A 22,147-nucleotide genomic window follows, 5' to 3' on the forward strand; every position below is an offset into this window, starting at 1 on the left:
ATATATTATAAATTATATATGTTGTTTATAGTATAGTCCACATGATAGTTGCAGTACAAAATAAAACTAAAAAAGTTTACTACTCTTACACTAACTTAAAATAATATACTTTATGTACTTAAAAGTTGGCCAATTTAGACCCCTACAAGTATACTACTAGTACATTGCTGTTAGTATACTTCTGTTTGACTGAACAGTGAGTGAAAATCCGACAGATTATTAAACATAAGAGAGGAGGTAACAATGAAGTGTAACTTTTGTCTTGGTTAGTTTCTTCTCTGTTCACTCTGTGGTCAGGTCGCTGCTGTTTGTAGAGAGAAGCTGAACACAGACGTGGAGAGACTCTCATGCCTGTTGGTTTGAACCCAACAGAAAAAAACAACCAAACCTCAGAGTGTGCAACAAAATAAAACAACACCTCAGACGTCTGAAGAGGTGGATACCATTGCAGGTAAGAGAGTGAATATGTTATCTTGGTGAACTGCTCCTTTAAAGCAGGACGTAGAGGGAGCAGTCAGGCTGATGAAGCCTGAATGTGCCACTGAAACTTCTCCACTAGAGGACAGTGAAACATCAGATACTGAATCAGGACCCTGACAACATTTTACCTTCCAGCTCTGATTGTTGAGTCCAATTTGTTTAACCGTTTGAACTTTATTTGTCATGATTGACAACATTTGCATTTGAACTTGTTTACCACAGATACTTCATTCATAACCTACTCTGTTAGGATGAAGGACCCAGGTATTTTAAATGGACCAAGAGGAGGTTTAGAGTTCAAACATGACCTTCTGTGGTCTGTGTACCTTCCTCTCAGCAACATCCCACATCATAATAAACACTGTGGCACATTTCATCCTTACAGACACAAAATGTGAGAAACAAGCAGAAGCTAAAGAACAGATCTGAGTTGTATTGTCTTGATAGCTGTTAAAGAAAATAATACTTAAAATTGATCTGAAACTTCCTTTAAAGCTGAATCCAAATCATTTAGCTCTCTAATGTTTCCGACCACAGAGTTTAAAAACAGATCCGTCACCTGTTGTGGACGCTGGCTGTTTATGTGAATCAGACACAGGAATACTTTGACCATCTAGCAAACTGTGGTTCTACTGAGCTTCTCTTGGATATAAATGTGTGACAATCTAAACTCTTAGCAAACCAGGACGCTGATCAGAATATTTTCAAGTATTTATTATTTATTAATTCAAATCAAATGTTACTTTAAAAACAATCAAATCAATACATTCATTTTCACATGTAGTCACGTGAGATACAATGACAGTGAAATTTTATCCCTACAACAACTTTCAGCGCAGCATCGGGGTCACTGAGAACGCAGCCGGAATTAAATCCCACCACATGATCTCAATGTTTCCTACCATACAGAGGTGGATGTAAAGATTGTCTTGCTTGTCTGAGTGATAATAGGTTAGTTTTATCCTCTCCGCTTCTTCCATAATGTTTACTTTAATTTTTAAGTTGGAAAACTACGTCCATAGCAGAGTCTCTCCCGTCCTTTTCAGGCAGGGTTATTGTGAGAGTTTACCTCCAGAGAAGGCTCTCTCCTGCAGGGGAAAGCCCATATAGGCCCCAGCTCTCCTTTCGAGGTTCTTTTTCTTTCTTTGTGTCTTTGAAATTACTGGTAATGGTGGTATACGGGGACATCACCTGCTAAACAGGGACCGTTATCCTGTCCTGGTTCTTTTGGGCCTCGTAGTCAAATATCATCACAGTGCAAAATTATTTGTAGAAGCACAAATAATACAGTATTTGCAAAACTTAAACATTAAGAGCACAAATGTAGCAGAGCAAAAAGAGAGGCTGCTGTAGAGGTCCTTAAAGGAACAAGATAATTACCTTCTAAAGGACAGACAAGCTTGCATATAAAGCAGTGATTAATAAGTCACAATGTCACACACCACCTAACCATCAGCTGATCTAAATATTAATGTTTGACACCTCCACATGATTCAGTTTAAGCTGCCATGGCCACATTCTTCTAACCCTTCTGCTCCATGCTGATGTTAACTCTCTGTGCTGCTGACTCGTACATGCTGAAAACTGAATGTGAAATCTTTTGCAGTAGAAGGTAAATGTTTCCACTCCCCCTACATCCTTCACATCCTCGCTCTCCACAGTGAGTCATGCCTCTGGTTCATCTGCATCTGAAGAAAATCACATAAAACTAAAGTTATAGTCGTAACTGTGACAATAAAACTGTAGTCGCACGTTTTTATTCGTTGCAGGAGGCTCTGACCTGACTGGACTTCACACCGTGTCTTCCTGCTCCTCTGTGTCTTCTGTCTGTGCTGCAGTGACGGCCTTCAAGTCTGAGACGTCCTCATACTCAGCACCAGAGTCTAACTGAAGACAGATGATAAGATTTAATTAAGAATCTATTTATTCAAGTTTTAAAGACACTCTCTCTCTCTCACCTCTATCGTCTCTGCAAAGCTCAGAGTCTTCTTCCTGGATTGAGTCAAAACACAAAAATGACAAAACTCATCACAGAAATTCACAACTATAAAACTAAAGGAAGTTAAAGGAGCTAAATGAAAGAGAGGTGAGTGAACTGGTGGATTTTAATGGTTTTACCTCGTCCACACAATCAGGAGAAGCAGAGGAATCACCAGCAAGAGCACCAGAGTCAGCCTGATGATGTTCATGATTAATGTGGAATTCCCTTCAAATAAAGACAGATATGTGATCAACCTCACGCCAACTGTCTGGGAATGAAGACAGGACCTTTTCTTTACATCAGTTATCAGATGCTACTTATTAACATGTGAATCTGGTCTGGTGCAGTGAACAGGTGTGTGTGCAGGTGAGTGTGGAGAGCTTACCTGCCACAACAGTCAGATGTACGGTGGAGTTACTACGTCCTCTTTTGTTTTGGGCTTCACAGTAATAATGCCCACTGTGTTCAGGTCTTGTGTTGCTGATGGTAAAAATCTGTCCTGAAGCTTTTGGTGAGTCATCATGCTCCTTGTACCAGGTGTAATTAGCTGCTGGGTTAGCATCACTGCTACAGGTCAGATTCACTGAACTGCCCTCCACTACCTCAGCAGAGGGACTCACTGACACAGAGAGAAGCTTTGGACCATCTGAAGATGCATAAATAAGTAAATAAAACATGAGTACAATATATAAAAACCAAACATAAATATACAAATATATTTACAAGTGTCATTGCTATCTTCCACCTGGTGCAGTCGTCTTTTTTCACGCCCAGCGCCCACGTTGTGGAAACAGCACGCAGTTGAAAGAAATAAGTTAAATATGCTGGTCGGGGTCCGGTTTATATAAGAAGAATGACTCAACTCCGCCGTGTAAATAGCAACACCCCTGCCTACAGGCGCACCGGGCTCTTAAAGGGAATGAGAGCTGGCACTCAGATTGGTTTGATTCATTTTATGCCGAAAACACGCCTATGAATAATCCAGGGACTTAAGGCAACCTTTTTGCGCCTTGCGCCTCAGTTTGCGCCCAGATTGTGCGCCATGTTACTAGCAAAAGTGCGTCGGACACGCCCTAAATCACTTAGCGCCATGTGCTTTAGAGCACTTTACGCCGTCTAAATAGGGCCCCTAGTGTTTCATGTTGAATTTAAATGATTAAATACAAACCCCCAATCAAAAAGTTGGGACAGAATACAGTGATTTGCAAATACATTTCAACCCATATTCAAGTGAATACAGCACAAAGACAAGGTATTTAATATTCAAACTGATTAACTGTTTTTTGGAAATATACACACATTCTGAATTTGATGCCTGCAACACGTTCCAATAAAGTTGGGACAGGAGCAAGAAAAGTTGTTGAATGCTCAAAAAACACCTGGAACATTCCACAGGTAAGTAGGTTAACTGGTAACAGGTGATAGTACCATGATTGGGTATAAAAGGAGCACTCAATTCTCCACCTTGTGAAAGACTGCGTGGGCAAATAGTCCAACAGTTTATCAACAACGTTCCTCAACGTGTAATTGCAAGGAATTGAGAGATTTCACCGTCTGCAGTCCATAACATCATCAAAAGATTCAGAGAATCTGAACGTAAGGGGCAAGGCCGAAAACCGACATCAAACGCCTGTGACCTTCGACCCCTAAGACGGCACTGCATTAAAATCTGGCATCATTCTGTGATGGATATTACAACGTGGGCTCGGGAACACATCGGAAAACTATTGTCAGTTAACACAGTACGTCCCTGCATCGACAAATGTAAGTTAAGGCTCTACCATGCAAAGCGAAAGCCATATATCAACACCCAGAAGCGCCGCCGACTCCTCTGGGCCCGAGCTCACCTGAGATAAACTGAGCTAAAGTGCGAAAGTGTGCTGCAGTCTGACGAGTCCACGTTTCAAATTGATTTTGGAAATAACTGCCATCGAGTCCTCTGGGCTAAAGAGGAAGAGGACCATCCAGATTGTTCTCAGTGCAAAGTTCAAAAGCCAGCATCTGTGATGGTATGGGGGTGTATTAGTGCCCACGGCATGGGCAACTTGCACATCTGTGAAGGTACCATTAATACTGAGAGGCACACACAGGTTATGGAGCAACATATGCTTCCATCCAGATGACGTCTTCTTCGAGGACATCCCTGCTTATTTCAGCAAGACAATGCCAAGCCACATTCTGCACGAGTTACAACAGCATGGCTTCACAGTAAAAGAGTGCAGGTACTAGACTGGCCTGCATGCAGTCCACACCTGTCTCCCATTGAAAATGTATGCCGCATTATGAAGCGCAAAATATGACAGCGGAAACCCTGCACTGTTGAGCAACTTAAGATGTACATCAAGCAATAATGGGGAAAAAAATCCACTCTCAATACTTAAACAATTAGTGTCTTCAGTCCCAAGACGGTTACAGGGTGTTGTTAGAAGAAAAGGTGATGTAACACAGCGGTGAACATGCTCCTGTCACAACTTTTTTGGAACGTGTTGCAGGCATCAAATTCAGAGTGTTTGTATATTTCCAAAAAAACACAGTTTTATATGAGCTGTTTCACTCACGTTCCACATTAACAGAGATGTTTTTAGATGTCTTCTTCCCCAGCTAATTCTCAGCTTTACAGTAATACTGTCCAGAGTCAGAGGCCTGGATGGAACTGAAGACGAGCTGTGACTTTTTAAGAAGTTGATCCCTCCAAGTTTCATTCCTCTTGTACCAGGTGTAAGTAGCTTCAGGCTTAGCGTCACTGCTACAGGTCAGAGTCACTGAACTGTTCTCTGTGATTTCACCAGAGGGACTCACAGACACATCAGAAACCTTTGGAGCATCTGGAGGAGATAAAAATAAAATAAATGATGTGATCTTCAACCACCTTCTTGGAGGCGCTGGTTTCAGGGCAGCTCAGAGGAAAACCCCCAAACATGTTTCAACTCCCGCCCTCGGCCCTTTGCCGCATGTCATCCCCTGTTTCTCTCTCTATCCACTGTCCTCTCCTCAAATAAAGGCATAAAAAGCCAAAAAATAATCTTTAAAAACAAAAACATTACCAGATCAATAGATGATGTCTGTAATGGATTTTGAAAATGATATCATAATAATCTGTTCACTCACATTTCACATCAATGAAAACAGATCCAGATTCACTTCTCCCCCGCTCGTTCTGAGCTGCACAGTAATACTCTCCAGAGTCTGAGGCTGTGATGGACCAGAAGTAAAGTTGTGTCCCTGTGCTGGGAAGTTGACGTTCCACATGTCCATTCTTCTTGTGCCAGGTGTAAGTAGCTGCTGGGTTAGCATCACTGCTACAGGTCAGACTCACAGAACTGTTCTCCTCTATCTCAGCAGAGGGACTCACAGACACAGTAGGATCCTTTGGAGCATCTGGAGGAGAAAACATCTGTGTTTTAATGCCAAATGGACATTTATATGCTTAAATTGTCAATACTAACATCCAATAACTGATCAAATATTAGATATACATATCAGACATACAGGTATATTAGATGAAGCCATTTCCATGAACATGAACACAGAAACATAGCGCTGTGTGGCATCACTTTGTGACAATAGATGATTTGTACCTTCAGTGTCATCATAATAATCTGTCCACTCACATTTCACATCAATTGAAACGGATTCAGATTCACTTCTCCCCAGCTGGTTCTGAGCTGCACAGTAATACTCTCCAGAGTCTGAGGCTGTGATGGACCTGAAGTAAAGTTGTGTCCCTGGGCTGCGAGGTTGACGTTCCACATGTCCATTCTTCTTGTGCCAGGTGTAAGTAGCTGCTGGGTTAGCATCACTGCTACAGGTCAGAGTCACAGAACTGTTCTCCTCTATCTCAGCAGAGGGCCTCACAGACACAGCAGGATCCTGTGGAGCATCTGGAGGAGAAAACATCTGTGTTTTAATGGTCACTTGGATGCTTAAATTGTCAGTACTATGATCCAGTACCTGATCAAATATTATTATCAGCTGCACAGTAACACAGCAGAATATAAGTTGTGTTAGTGACACTGTGGATGAGACTCACACACTGCAGGAGAGCGGCATCCCTCACGTCCTTTAACAGCGCAGGAATATCTGTTTTTATTATTAACAGAGACTCTAAGAGAAGATCTCTCTTCATTCATTTTCACTCCATTATTGAACCAGACAAATGAGGTGTAACTGCTGCTGTGACACCTCAGGTCTGCATAATCCCATGATCCTCCCACCTTCACCTGCAGGTCTGAACATAAGAAAGAACTGAAATGTTATTTCAAAATAAACCAATAAAGTTCACAGATACAAACAAGATACAAAGCAGTGTTTCCAAAAAACACCAATTATTCTGGTGAAACTGTTACCTGTGACAGACAAAGTGACTCCAGGTGAACCACTAAAACTTCCACGTGGTTGGTTTGTTGTGAATCTGAACTTGTACTCAGCTGAGTCGCTCTCTCTCAGGTCTGTGATTCTCAGAGTGCAGTCGTTCTCATGAAAAAGATACTGAACACGACCTGTGTAGTCTGAGTCTGTTCTCACATCCACAGGTCCATAATAATTCTCTTTAGTAAACCACAGGCTGCTTTGAACTTCAGTAGTTTGTTGATTCATTTTGGATGGGTATGTGTAGGTGCAGGGTATGTCCACTGTTGATCCTTTTAAAGCACAGATCTGAGAGGAAGAGTAAGTCACTCCAAAGCTCTGAACCACTGTAACACAGAGCACATCAGGAAGGAGAATTAAATTCATAACAACAGAGAAAAAGACGGAGATTTCATTAAGGTACTTCTTGTAGGGAGATCCAGAGGCTCCGATTTTCACTTTTTTTTTACTGTTCAAGCCAGGCACGTAGCTGTAGGCTGAATACGGTTTCAATTATCTGACTACTCCACCAATACAAATGAAATGATTCTTGTTCACCACATGATGATGATGATGATGATGATGATGATGATGATAGGTCAGATTGTTTGAGTAGCCGTGCACTTTGCAAATGCCAGATTGCGAGCCGCCCCTCCTTCTTTCACAGAGGAATGTTTCTGTTCAGAGGCCTACTGTCAGCTAGACAGCTGTTTTTAATGTAGGTTGAAATAAAAATCAGTTTGCTTAAGGTTGTCACAAATAGACGTGAGGAGGAGGAGAAAGTTCCGCCATCATTCTCAACACGACACACCTTCGCCAGCTTTCTCCTCAACGAGTGCAGCCAAGTAGCAACGACAGGGCTGCTCATTCAACCCTTTCCCCCGTCAGCAGCAGCATGTGATTTAGCACTCGCCAATAGGATCGGTCAGAATCTAATTACAATTAAATAAAATGTGTTTTCTACACACCCGAAAGGTCCAACACAGGCGGTTGAGGTTCATACAGTGAAATAGTCTGAAATATGGCTGCATGCATGTGCGTGCTTTGTGGGCGCCGTGCCAGGCTAGGTTCACATCTCAGATACACCCCATTTCACCGATAAATCACTCGCGGTGACTTCGACTCATTAGGAGTCGCTAGTACTTCGACGGTCAACTAGCACGAGCACAACATACCTTTGATGCTATATTTCAACAAACGTTAATATAATAGCCTGAATGAATGTTAAATATGGCAACGTCAAATAAAGAACTCACAGCAAAGCCTTTTAAAAGCTCCTGTGAGGAACTTTCTGTTTGTGTTGGTTTGGCGCCCCCTGTGGACAAAGCCGTACCTCTCATCTCTTTGCTGATTTTGTCCTGTACATGCTGAAGTTGTGGTTTTTTGACAAAACATCTCATCCTGCTTTCTTTAACAGTCTTACGCCGGGGACACACCGGACGAGGAAGCGCTGCGAAGCGCCGCGCAACGAAACATTGCACGCGAGCTGGAGCACTTCCGTTCACACCAGACGTGCGTTTCTCCGCGCCGGTCGACAAGCGCCTCTGCTCCTCAGCTGTCGTTTACTCACATTCGGAGCTGTTTTTTCATCATGCTCTCTCTCTCTGTTTGCGTGTGTGTTTTGACACCCTGCCCCCACCCCCTATAGCCAGGCCACTTTGTGTCTCTCTCTTTGTGTGTGGGTGTGTGTGCGTGCGTGTGTGTATCTTCATCTCTCTCGCGCTCTGTTTAGATACTGACAAATATATAAAAGCACACAAATATAACATCGCATTTGTCAATCGCGGTGTTTTATTTTGAAAATTGTTTTAATTTTGAAAATTGACCGGATTCTCTCGTTGTTTCATGTGTGACTTCCTGCCAGGATTGACGCGATCGCTCCCGGCTCGCGCAAAAAATAGACCAGACGCCGAAATGATCGCTGCAGGGCGCGAGCCGGCCGCAGAGGTGCGCGCCGCGGCGCTTCTGATGTGAACAACACAATCGGTGAACATGGGCGCCGAAAGGAAACGGGCTCCGCTTCTCGGCGCTTAGCGGCTATTCGCGGCACTTCCGCCTCCGGTGTGTTCCCGGCGTTAGTATAACTCACTTTAAATTTTTGCCCTGGAAAATGTAAACAAAGGCAGCGTGCAGTCAATCGCCTCGTCTGACACCTACCCCCCCCCAGCAGTCTCAGGCATTAAAAATAACTTTATAGAAATAATCAGTCTTGTCACTGATGGTCTGGTTTGCTTTTGAACGTCATATAGAGTCATCAGAATTAATTTCAGTCTGTTTCATGACCAGTGAAAAACTCCTCACAGGAGCTTTAACCACAGACGTCAGGTAAGGAGCAGATATGACACAGATCTGTGTGTTTCTCATGCCCTGTACCTGGCTCAATAACGTCGCGATCTGTCCGTATTCCCGCGCACAGTTACTATACAGTATAAAATAGGTCTACGTCTCTACATGCTCTGAATGGCACGGGCAGGAGCTGTAACCTGCGATCAGTTCATCATAGTTTCTAATAACGCAGCGCGGGGAGGACAGACGTGGATCTGTGTGCTAATCACGCAGGTCTTTCTGTCCGTCTGTCCCTGTTAACAGAGACTCCAGTCTGCTGTGCGAGAGCTGAAGAGGAGCATCAGGCTTCATGATCAAACGAAGTTTCATGATCAGACTGATGTTTTTTCATCACTTCAGTCCGCGATCACCCGCTCCCTCCCTCCCTCCCTCCCTCCCTCCCTCCGTGCCCCTGGTCTCCCCCTCTCAGCGCTGCGAGTCTGCATCAGGTTTTGTTATGTGACAGTTTTAATGTTACTGAGCATGTTGGTGCCGGTGCACCTCCATCCATATGCTTTAATTAATGATGCTGCTGCGTCTGTCAGCTGTGTTTGTGTGAACATGTGGACCGCCGTGCCAGGCTATGCGATGAGCATAGCAAATCTTTGTCTTTGTGCCTGTGATGCATAAGGCTTGTATGATTAAACTTTGGTGCATTCAGGCAAGTATAGTTGTAATGGCTTATTTTGGTTAACAAATGCGATTCAGAACCTATTAAGTATGATTGGTCTCGGACGGGCTAGACCCACCTGATTTTCTCTTTGCCCACCCACACTGTGATTTCTGCCAACGCGCTGGTTCAAGCAACTTGCTGCACCTTAACAAACTATTTGAATCACATTTCACATTGATTAAGTTCTTCTCAGATCCCCCCCTCCCTCCTCCCCATATTGTTCTCAGTCAACTCACACACTGCAGGAGAGCGGTATCCCTCACGTCCTTTAACAGCGCAGGAGTAACTGTTACCATAAGCAGAGCCTCTAAGAGAAGATGTCTCTTCAAACATTTTCACTCCATTACTGAACCAGACATATGAAGGATTATCAGCCACATTACAGCTGCTGTGACACCTCAGCTCTGCGCGGGTCGATGATGATGATCCTTCCATCTGCACCTGCAGGTCTGAACACGAGAAGAAAGAAGTGAAATGTTATTTCAAAATAAACCAATAAAGTTCACAGATACAAAAAACCCACAAAGATAAAGTAGTATTCACAAAAAACACCAAATATTCTGGTGAAACTGTTACCTGTGACAGACAAAGTGACTCCAGGTGAACCACTAAAACTTCCACCTGGTTGGTTTGTTATGATCCTGAACTCGTACTCAGCTGAGTCGCTCTCTCTCAGGTCTGAGATTCTCAGAGTGCAGTCGTTCTCATGAAAAAGATACTGAACACGACCTGTGTAGTCTGAGTCTGTCATCAGATCCACAGGTTCATTGTTTCTCCTCTTAGCAAACCACAGGCTGCTTTGAACTTCAGTCGTTTGTTGATTCATTGTGGATGGGTATGTGTAGGTGCAGGGTATGTCCACAGTTGATCCTTTTAAAGCACAGATCTGAGTGGAAGAGTAAGTCACTCTCCAGTCAGTCTCCCCCTGTACCACTGTAACACAGAGCACACCAGAAAAAACATTAAGAAAATCACAACAGACGAAATACTCGACAATTACCTGTACAGGTGTTTCAATAAAGAAACCGGCTCTATGACTTAAATACATTTCCCAAAACTACGTGGCAGTAAATCTTGAGTCTGAGGAAAGTGATGCTTTATTAAAGTGGTTGTTATTATATAATTTATTATTTTATTATTAAGGCACAGTAACACAGACATATAGAAGATCAAAGACAAAGTGTTAGAGATCAGGAATGCATGGAAACATCACACAGACAACAACCCGACCGATGTATCAGGTCAGCTGATTTCATCTGCTGATCATTGCATTTTGCAGAAATATCAGTATCAGCATATATATCATCCAACATGCTCCACTATTAATGACTTTCATTCTTGCAGTGCTGTGAGACAAAGTCATTACACCTCCTGACAAGCAGAGGGTATAACGTTTGTTTCATCAACAGGAGTACCAAGCTCCAAGTTATTCCACCATAATAGAGCTTGAGTGAAGAAATGTAACAGCCTCCTCACTCATGGTTATAAACCAGCACAAAAATGACAATTTCTAACATAAACTTAACAACTTAAACTACTCAGTCAGCACTAGGCGGCAGGCATGATGGGAAATGAGGACGTCCCTATCGCTGCCAGAGTGCGCGTCACAGCTGAGCAGAGCAGCACACACAGCGAAGGGGAGCAGCATATTATCTTTCCCAAACAGAACGAAACATTGTGAACAACAAACTCACGTTTAAATCACAGTAATCAGCCAAAGAAAGCTTGCTTTCAGCGCACCGCTGTTTCTACCCTCTGCGCATCTAAACGGCACAGACGAGATTCCGTGTGTACAGTCTGGCTCTCAGTTAGTTTGAAGTTCGATAGTAATGAAGGTACAGGAGCTTTAAGCTCTATTTTCTGCTAGTTACACAGCGGTTACGCTCTAAACAACAAGCTTACACGTCTACACCTCCGTGCAACCCCGCAGGAAGAGACAGGGTTTTGTTTTAATAAGCCATCGTCGCGCTGCTGCCAGGTGTGTGCGTCTGTCTACTCCGCCCTCCGTCACACCTGCAGCTCCATACAGCAGTGAGACCCACGCGGACTGTTCTCATTCACAGAACGGCAAATGAAGACGTTTTGTGAAGTCTATTTCAAGTCTCATAAAGAAGTTCAAGTTACGGTGCTACAGACAGACAGAGAGCAGAGCAGAGAGACAGCCATGTCACCGTGATGCTACGTTTTGACTGAGTCCCGACCTGCGGACTGTTGGCTGAGCTCCAGACCTCTGCCCCGCGACAGACAGTCCATAGATCGTCTGAATTTTGTATGTCATGCAAATGTGACAATAACTTTTCAGATTTTGAATGTTATTCTTTTAATTATAACATATAATACCTACAATGAACACAAGTCCAGTATCGGTCAGGCTCTCACAGACGTCAGTAAGTAACTTGATGCACTGGCAAAGTTGGTTCCCCTTCTTCTCATTAAGTAAATACAGACTTCCGTAACTTAACTCTTAAGTTACTGAATCCTTCAGATGTACCACTGACAGCTCCAGCCTTAGAGAACTACTCGTCATGTGCAATACTCCAAACCTCTCAAAAGTTCATGTAACATGATGCAAACAGATGTTTCATGTGTGAAAACATGAAACACATCTAAAGACTTTGAAACATGAGGATACAGAACAATCTGTAAATACACAAGTGAATATGCTTTAAATGGTTTGTATCATTTAACGTCATATCTCACATTAAATCCAGAAAAGTGCACATTTAGGAAGTCTGTTCTTTTATAAAATGTTTAAAAACATATGAAGCCTGTTCTGAATAAGCTTAATAAATGTCTTACAATGTAAATGAGGATGTACAGTACCTGGCACAACGAGAAGGACGATAACCAACCCACTTGCTGCTGCTGCTGCTGCTTTTAAACTCATAGCTGCTCCTCTCATCCCTGTGTGACTTCAGAGAGAATAAAACACATCAGCAGGGACGGTAAAGAACCTTTGCAAATACATATCAGTCATATCAATGGATAATTCTACTTACAACAGGGAGAGGATGTTCTCTTCACAGAAAATGCTCCTTTGTGATCATCAGAAGGCAGAAGTCAAGCTGTAGAAGTTGTCTGACTTCCTTCCTCTTTATACTATTAATCTGCATGAAAGAAGGTTCTCACTGACGTATTAATATTGAATAATAAGCAATATATGCTACTACCAATGCAACCCGGCACCGGATAAGCGGAAGATAATGGATGGATGGATGCTACTAAAAATGTTGGCTGAGCAACAATTGGACTAATATATCAAGTCATTTTACTATAACTAACTACATCAGGTCACAGTCACTGCAGATTAAGAACAAAAGTAACACAAAGATCAAATGTGTGAAAATGTAGCCAAAGAAATGTGTGAAATCAGCAGCTGATGCAGAGGAGAAGTTACTGGGTGTGTCTACGGGTGCAAACTGACAGAGCTCCATGTTGACAGAGATGTCTCTCTGACACAGGAAGAGATGCACGTTTAATCATGGTCCCAGGGTAAGGCAAGGGTTCGTTTGCACCAACCTGGTCTCACAGAAATTGTAATAGTACTTTGCACATGCGATGCACGCTGGCTCATAAAGAGTTTTTCCTCTTTATACACTGTGAAAGAGTTGTATATAAATTACCTGGCATTTTCAGCAGATCTTGGACACAATCAATGACTGTTTATAAAGATGGACGACTTGTCTCCCCCTCCTCTTGTTGTAAAAAAAAAAAAAGAAGAAGCCAAAATACACAAAGTACAGCCCCTCATGCTACCAGAATAACACATCTAACTCTCAGAGGAGCTCAGTCTGCAGCAGAACAGCTTCTTGTGTTCTCTGGGGGGTTTTGGCTTCATTTTTGTACAACGTGAGGAGGTGGAGTCCATCTATATATACAGTCATTTGTTGTAAATCACAAGTTTCCCCCTTTTCACTTCTCAGTTTCTCTTTCTTCAGCATCTTCCCAATAATCAAAGTTTTATCTGACCTAATCCTTCAGGGACATATCTGAAGCTCGATGTCTCATCTCTCAACAGTAGAACTGAAAAAGCTTGTGTTTGGCTTCTCTGCAGGCAAACTCAACAACTAGCTAAAAGCATTGTGAAACATTATAACCTAATAAGGCTAAAGCTAACGTGGCTAAGGTGTTAGAAGTCATTAAAAGTGAAACTTGCACATCCTGTATACGAGGAAACAGTGGAGCGGCTATCTGACAAAGTCGGCCGTTTGTTTCGTCTTTTTTTAAACAATGAAGATGGACATTTCTACTTCCTTATTAACAATGTGGGAAAAAAGTAAATAAATAAAACCCACTTACCATCTAGCGGTGGGATCGCACGGTTCAGCACGCAGGTGATCCGCGGACTGGCGTAAAGTTTAACATCATGGTGTGAAGGAAAGTTTTTCTTACGTTAAATCCCTATTCAGAGGTACAGTGACAGGAGACAACAAAACATGATGTTTTTGCACCGATGCACATGTGGCAGGTTGAGTGCTGCTCCACCTCCACTCAATCAATACCACCTGTGCCTGATTGCGCAGCGGTGCCGCCTGTTATTAGTCGCGCTTTCGCAGGTGCGCACACTATTGCCTGGCGTTCACTGAGAGAAGGCTTGCTGGCGTGCTCCGGTTGTTTGCCCCGAGCGGGATTTGTACGGTAGGCGAGTGTTGCTATACTTATAGACTGATTTTATTGTGCATCATGGTGTTACAGCTGCGGTGATTTTGTGGCTCCACAGCGTTGTCGGCCGTGTTGATTGGTGCCGTTTTGTGAGGAGGTTGAGGAGTGTGGAGTCTGCTCTCTGCCCTCACCAGGAAAACCGTGAAGGTGTTTTGGGCCAGGGGTTAAGCTCTCTTCGCTCGGGTAAGCTGGCTCTTTTGTTACCGACGTCTGCTGGCTTATTGTCCTCGTGTTGAATTTGTCCTGCTCTCTGTCCTGCTGTAGCTGCTGAGGCCACAGTTTGTCTCTCCTCTTCCCCCTGCGCCCTGTGTGGGGCTGCGCTGCCACGGCTCGGTGACGCGGACTACCAGCTGGGCATCGTGAAGGACGGCTGTCCACGGCCCCCCAGCCCTGGTGCGGTCGCTTCGTCTCCGCCGTCTTCTTCTGCTGCTGCGTGGTCTACATGTGGATTAAAGGGACACAGTAATACTGCCGTGTGCCCACGCAGCTCCGGGTTTTCCATCCCACCACAACTCTTATTGATTTGATTAATTCCTTTCTGTCTTCGTTTATTTGGGTTTATTCGTTTGGGTTAAATATTTTCTTTTGTGGTTTATTTAGTTTAATATTCAGCTGTTGTGTTCGTGTGCTTATTGAAAGGGAATATTATTCCTGGTCCCTGCTCATGTCATGGTTATAAAGTTGTGCATGATAAAAAGGACCAAGCTTATGGCTAAAAACAATAATTCATGGCAAGATTTGATTAAAAACAATGGCCGCGTTTCCCAGATTCGTTAAGAAGCTCTTAAGCGCTAAGAGCTTCTTAGGAGCGCTCTTAAGAGCGCTGTGAAAGAAGGATGTGTTTCCCAGAGTCGTTCTTAGCTTAAGAAGATCTTTCACTAAGAAGGAAATGTAAGGTCAGCCTGACCCACTCTTAACAGCCTTCTTAGCGACCAAACGCTCACTGCAGCCGCGTCAGGGAAAGTTATATCTGACACTCAAAGGAATACTAAAACCATGCGTAATGATGAATGTGCGCCCACAGCTGCAGAACACTGACGCAAGAAAAACAATAGCATAAGAAGAAAAATAACGATATAAAAATAAAGAATTGCCCATGTGTTCCTGTAGCTACATAAATAAAATGAATCATCATTACTATTACTCATTACGTTTTCACACACATTCGGCATCTGCATATGAGTTTACATTAGCTATAAAAACATCAACAACCCTGTGGTATTTCACAGATATCAGGGAAACCGACAGGTGTAATTGAACCCGGCTGGAACCTCATCAAGAGAGGCTCCACCTGCTAGTCTATATAAAGGCGTTGCTGAAGTCCACGCGTGTGAGACACCATGGCTGCAATACAGCATATTCTCGCTGCTAACCAACAGCGTCGCCGTGCGCGAAGCCAGATGGTTTACATAAATGCCTATGTGCGTCAGCACTTCTCCCCACTTAATGTGCTGTCGGACCGGGCTGTCCAGTCCAAGTACCGGCTTCCCCGTTTGGAGATCCAACGCCTCGTCACGCTAGTGTCACCACACATCCAGAGGGCAACCCGCTGCAATTTTGCCCTCAGCCCGGAGGTGCAGCTCCTGGCCGCGCTGCGTTTTTACGCAGTAGGGAGCTTCCTGGAGGTGGTGGGGGATGGCACCGGCCTCAGCAAGGCATCGGTTTCACGGAGTGTGGCAGCCGTGACACCGATCCTCCTGCGCCATGCCCAGACACACATCAGAATGCCCACCACACGGGACGAGGTCCGCCAGGTCCACCGTGGATTTCATGCCATGGCTGGGATCCCCCGGGTGATTGGTGTCGTGGATGGCACACTGATCCCAATCCACAATCCCTCTCTGGTGGATCCGTGCTGGATTGGGAGGAAACATTACGCTGCCATCAACACTCAGGTGGCGGTGGACCACGATGGCCTCATCACAGACATCGTTGCCAGGTGGCCAGGAGGCACACACGACAGCTTCTCGTGGGCCAACTCAGCTGTGGGGCAGAAGGCTGGCAGAGGAGAGTTCGGCAGGAGCATCTTCCTCGGGGACAGTGGCTACCCTCTCAGGAGTTACCTCGTGACACCGATAACCAACCCAGCAACACCACAGGAGGAGAGGTTCAATGAGGCCCACACACACACCAGGACCCACATTGAACGGGTGTTTGGCAGGTGGAAGTCTCGTTACCGATGTATCCATCGTTCGTCGGGGGGGCTGCGCTTGTCACCTGTGAAATGTTGCCGCGTGATTGTTGTCACAGCCATGCTGCACAACATAGCAGTGCGCGTTGGAGCAGATGAGCCGCCTCCTGTGGATGAAGATGGGGAAACATCGGAAGACGAAGCCCCCAACCCCGCCCCCCACGAATCCCGAGCAGCACTCCACCAAGCTGGTGTCCAGACCAGAGAGGAGCTTGTGAATCTCTTTTGATGTCTATCAGCCCCTACCCCGTCACCACCAGTCACCAAGCACTGATATCAGCACCACCCTACTCCCAACATTAAACCCACTACCATCACACAACCCATATCAACTATCATGTATAGGGCTTGAAAGCTAGGAAATGACGCAAAATGATCCACACAACACACGGTTGAAAAGGAAAAGTAGTTTATTAAAAAAAACAAAGAGAAACAAAAAGCAGTGGCACCGCTGTCGTTACTGGGCGTCTGCATCTGCATCACCTGCAATGAAGGGAGATTGATTAGTGAAATTGAACGGGATACATTGTGCAATGCGGAGAAAAAAAAATTGAAATGCCCCTTACCTCCATCCTGGGGGAGAATTATTGGGACCGAGATGGAGGGACGGTTGAACTGCGCCTCGGCAAGTGCCAGCTGTCTCCGGTGCAGCTCCAACTTCTGGCGTTGGATCTGCACCATCTCCTCCTGGAGGGCAGTCTGTCTCTCCAGTTGGCCCTCTATCCCCCGCAGCACCGCCAGTTTCTCCCTCTCGAGACGCACCAGCGTCTCGCTGCAGGTGCAGGTCGTTATGGGGGGCCGCCCTGTTAAGCCTCCCCGCATGCGGACACCGGGCCCTGCTGGTTGGCGCGCGGGGACAGGGCTCGGTTGTGGGGGGTCGTACTCTCCTGGGGACGTGTATGTCGCCGCTCTGCTCCCAGATGGCTCCTCCTCCTCCTCCTCCTCGCCCTCACTGTTTTCTGAGAGGCCCTCGTCCCCCAGAAGATCGATGCCCCCACTAATGCCTTCAGAGGCCGTCTTTCCAATTATGGAAAGGACTTTTTCCTCGTCCGGAGTGAGGGTTGTAGCACCAGGTGCGCCACCACCCGTGCCCATGCTCTCTCGCCTCACCTTTGCACCTTTTTTTTTGGTTTGGCTTTGGAACTCCTGCCACTTCTTTCTTACAGCACCCCAGTCTCGCAGGCCACAGGGACTAGAGGGGGACATCTTTTGGGCTATGGCCTGCCAAATTCGGTTCTTTAATGCGATGTTTTTTTTGCCCTTTGTTCCCCCAAATAACACATCACGGTGCTGCCAGACCTCGTCCACTAATACGGCCATCTCCTCTGCGGTAAACGAGGGTGACCTCTTGTTTCGTTTGCTGGCTGCTTTTTCCATTCTCACATGTGTGTGCCTAGCCACAGGGGGGTATATATGCGTTAATGGGCTTGATTACTACTTGGATACACCTGTTAGCTGTGATCACACACACATGCGCGCGTAGCCTAATTGCACCTGTGTGTGGGGACCACAGGGTCTTGTGTGTGATTTATGCGCTGATAAAGTGGTGGGTGATCGATTTGCCTGGCATCGATTGATTTAGTTTCAGCACCACGGCGGTGGACAGCTCCCACTAAGAGCTTCTTAAGAAGCTTCTTTGGCGGGATCTTAAGAAGGCAGTTAAGAACGCGTCTGGGAAACACCCCTATCTTAGCGCTCCTTCTTAGCCGAACCCTTCTTAAGAGCCTTCTTAAGTCCTTAAGAACGATCGAATCTGGGAAACGCGGCCATTGTAATTCATGTTGTTCAAAGTGTAACATAATAATTCATTAGGAATAGTGATTAAAAATGGAATAATTCATTGTTTCATGTATTCTGAGCTAAAAGGGTTAAACCGTTGTTAAAAAGTAATAATAATTCATTGTTTACATGTATTCTGAGCTAAAAAGGTTAAAATGATGATTGATCATCTGTTCCGTGTTCAACTGCTTTTGTCTCGCAGGTCCAGAAATGACAACAGAGACAGTAACAACAGTAATAGATAAAATAGTTTATTTTATATCAGTTTTTGTTTACAATCTTTTACTTACCTTTTATGAGAATGCATTTGCATAAGTTATGTTTAAAAACTCAATTGTATTCTTCTATTTTCTTGGTCAAGTCTGTGGCGAATGTGCTGCACAGCGATCGATTGTTGATGCCTTTTTTTTGGCGTGTTGAGAGAGAAGCATGAGAGAAACGTGGCTAAAAAAGAAAATACACTGAATGGCGGCAAACGTGTGGTGTTCTTGTAGTTTTTCACCGTTTTTACTTTATCATTTTCCCCGGCAACGGGGCGTAACATTTGGAGGCACCGCTGGGATTGTGTGCAGCGTGGTTTAACATCGACGAGAGGTGTCCCCAGCTGTCACGCATCCTTTTTTTTTTTTAAACAACCCGGACCATCGGAGCAAGTGAGGAGTCGGCCACCGTGGGAACCCGACCGTCTTCGGCTACAAGTAATCTGAGGTATTGCTACATACCAGGAGAGCTAACTGCTAAGAAGATTATTCGGTACCACCTCGCCGTTAGCGCCCACATTCTGCAGGATGGCGTCGACAGAGATAGAGAAACTACAACTCGGAGTTATAAGAGAACTGTGTTTGCTGCCCAGAGAAAGTTTAGTGGAGCTGTGTGACTATTTAATCCTCGGCGGAGCGGAGTTCCAGCATGTTAGCGGCAAAGGACGCACGGCCCTCATCACGCTAATTTCAAGCTACATCCAGAGAGAAGAGCTAGAGGACCTTGAGGATCAAGGTATGGCTGACTTACTCCATCTTCAAGACAAAATCTACGAGCTACAGGCTGTGTGCAATGCTAGTGTAACAAAACAAGCGGAGGAGCAGCAGAAAAAACAAGATGAAGAGGAGGAAAAATTATTGAAGGAAATTGAAGTGTTGCAGCTCCGGCTAGCAAGCACACAGAACGAAAGAGACACCAAAAGCAACGGTTACAACAGACAGGTAACACAGAACACAGCCCACAACCCTCCACCTCATCACTGGCACAAAGACTTTAAAATTGCTGGACAAATTGGTGAGCCTGGTCAAAAAGACAAACTGACTTTTTCAAGCTTAGCAAGGCAAATTGAACATGGTCTAAGCAAGGGGTTTCCAGAGCTAGAGATTGTGGATTCAGTGATTGGAGCCATAGCGCCTGGTATGCAGCTTCGCAGCTATTTGGAGGGCAAAATGAACTTGACTTTACCAACATTGAGACGAATCCTCCGTTCACATTATCAAGAGAAAAGTTCAACCGATCTCTACACTCAGTTGACTTCTGAGGTGCAAGGATTTAAAGAAACCCCCCAGAACTTCCTCATCCGCACTCTCAACCTGAGACAAAAGATCTTGTTTGCCTCACAGGAATCTGAGTCGGGTCTTCAGTATGATCCTGGGCTAGTGCAAAGAATGTTTCTTCACACTGTGTTAACTGGACTTCAGAACGACAACATCAAGCGTGATCTTCAGCCTTATTTGGAGCAAGCTGACATCTCTGACCAACTGTTGCTTGAGAGAATGAACACTGCATGTGCCTATGAAACAGAGAGACAGATGAAAAAGAAAATGGCCGGGCAACAGAAACCTGTTTCTGTTCACTCAGCACAGTCAAGTGATGTTCCTGCTGAAAAGAATGAAAAACCAGCTACTCACCAAAATCCTAAAGTTTCCCCTGTCGTTCTCTCCCAGCTTGAGGAGATTAAATCTGAGATAGCTCTGTTGAAAGACCTGAAAGTGGAAGTGTCTCAAATCAGGGAGTCCATGCTACAGCCCCAGCACGCACCCAGACCACAACCACCAGCAGGGGGCGCGGATGGCACATCAGGACAGCAATTCTCAGGTGAGCAGATGCAGGATTGGTCACAGAGCTACTGGTTCAATGCAGGCCCCAGACACCGAGGTGGAACTGCCCAGTACCAGCAAAGATTTGCCCCACAACGCAGCTTCCCTCCACCAAATCGCGGACGAATGAGGAGATGTTTTGGCTGTCAACAGAGTGGAGCTGAGGACTATTGTACACACTGCTACAGGTGTGGCAGCAGCGAACATTTCCTTGCTGGATGTCGAGCAAGGGGACAGAGACAATTTGGAGGTGAGCCTTTAAACGGAGGAAGGTCACTCGCACGGGACAGGGAGTGACCAATCACACAGCGAGGTCCCAGCAATGTGCACACTGTGGACAGAAGGGAGAAGGGGTAATGCTGAAACAGTGTGCATCCTGTAAAAAGGTGTTTTATTGCTCTAGGCCATGTCAAGTTGATAATTGGGCTGAACACAAAAAACATTGCAAACCTCTCTCATGTATGACTGCTAACGCTACCTCAAGAAGAGAAAAACAGGCTAAGAGAGCCCCATTAGTAGGAGAGAAACACATGGTCAGCTGCCTCATCCAAGGTCAAAGGGTCCAAGCTCTGTGGGACTCAGGCTCCCAAGTGACAATAATCGACGAGTTATGGAAAGAAGTGCACTTACCAGACACAAGACTGAGAGACATTTCTGACATTTTGGACGTGGCACCGGGCCTAGATATAAAAGCAGCAAATGGGGAAAGCATGCCATACACAGGTTGGGTTGAGATAGCTTTCAGGTTAGCTTCCGGGGCTGCATCCAAGACAGAAGTAATTGTTCCCAAGCTTGTAATGATGGGTGGAAAACTTGCTCAACCAATCATTGGCTCTAATGTAATTAAGATCATTATTGACGGTGAATTGAAACAATCAGACACTACTCACAGGGAACATCTGAGTAAAACAGTGAGGGCATCATTTCCAGGCTACACCGACACTTTTGTAAAACATGTAACTGCTGTTGTTGAGCAAGTCAGTGTTAAGCAAGCAAATGAGTATGTAGTCAAGACAAAAAGGGAGAGAATCAACATACCTAAACACCTGTCAGTCCAAGTTGAGTGTCACGTCCACATGGACTCCCCACAGGAGGATGCAATACTCATCTTCGAGCCTGATGTGAATCCTCGCTGGACAGAGGGACTTGGACTGTGTGACATGGCAGTAGAGGTAACCAGAGGCACAAAAAAACCCTCTATTACTGTAAGTGTGCAGAACCCAACAGATCATGACATTGTGTTAGCAGGGAGAACTGTTATTGGGACTGTCCAGCATGTCCAGGCAGTCTACCCCACCTCTGTGCTGGAGAGATCTCGCCCACCACCGTCAGTCACAACAAATCACATCACTGCTAAAGAGGGTCAAACGGATGTTAATGTTTGGGACCCACCTGTAAATCTGAGTCATCTCAGCGAGCCAGAACAGGAGACAGTTCGCCATATGTTAAGAGAGGAGTCTGCCTCCTTTTCAAGGACAGATGATGATATTGGCCGCATAGAAAGATTGCAACTTCACATATCACTGAAAGACACTGAGCCTGTAGCAAAAACATATCTCTCTGTGCCTAAGCCACTGTATCAGGAAATGAAGGACTACCTGAGTGACCTCATTGCTCAGGGCTGGGTA

The 22,147-nt window shown here is 45.0% G+C and overlaps 1 protein-coding gene across 1 annotated transcript; it reads left to right on the forward strand.

Annotated features, from left to right (window-relative positions):
• The first annotated feature begins 15,868 nt into the window (after positions 1-15,868).
• Positions 15,869-16,888, forward strand: LOC138595062 (putative nuclease HARBI1). The gene has a single exon (XM_069666380.1). It carries the CDS (start codon positions 15,869-15,871, stop codon positions 16,886-16,888), a length of 1,020 nt encoding a protein of 339 aa, XP_069522481.1.
• The last annotated feature ends 5,259 nt before the right edge of the window (positions 16,889-22,147 follow it).

Source organism: Semicossyphus pulcher, unplaced genomic scaffold, assembly GCF_022749685.1.
Source record: "Semicossyphus pulcher isolate SPU_LCO1_2020_fin unplaced genomic scaffold, fSemPul1.0.p SCAF_17, whole genome shotgun sequence".
Lineage (NCBI taxonomy): Eukaryota > Metazoa > Chordata > Actinopteri > Labriformes > Labridae > Semicossyphus > Semicossyphus pulcher.

Coding starts and splice junctions, on each gene's coding strand:
- LOC138595062 (XM_069666380.1), top strand. CDS start 15,869: ATGGTTTACATAAATGCCTATGTGCGTCAGCACTTCTCCCCACTTAAT.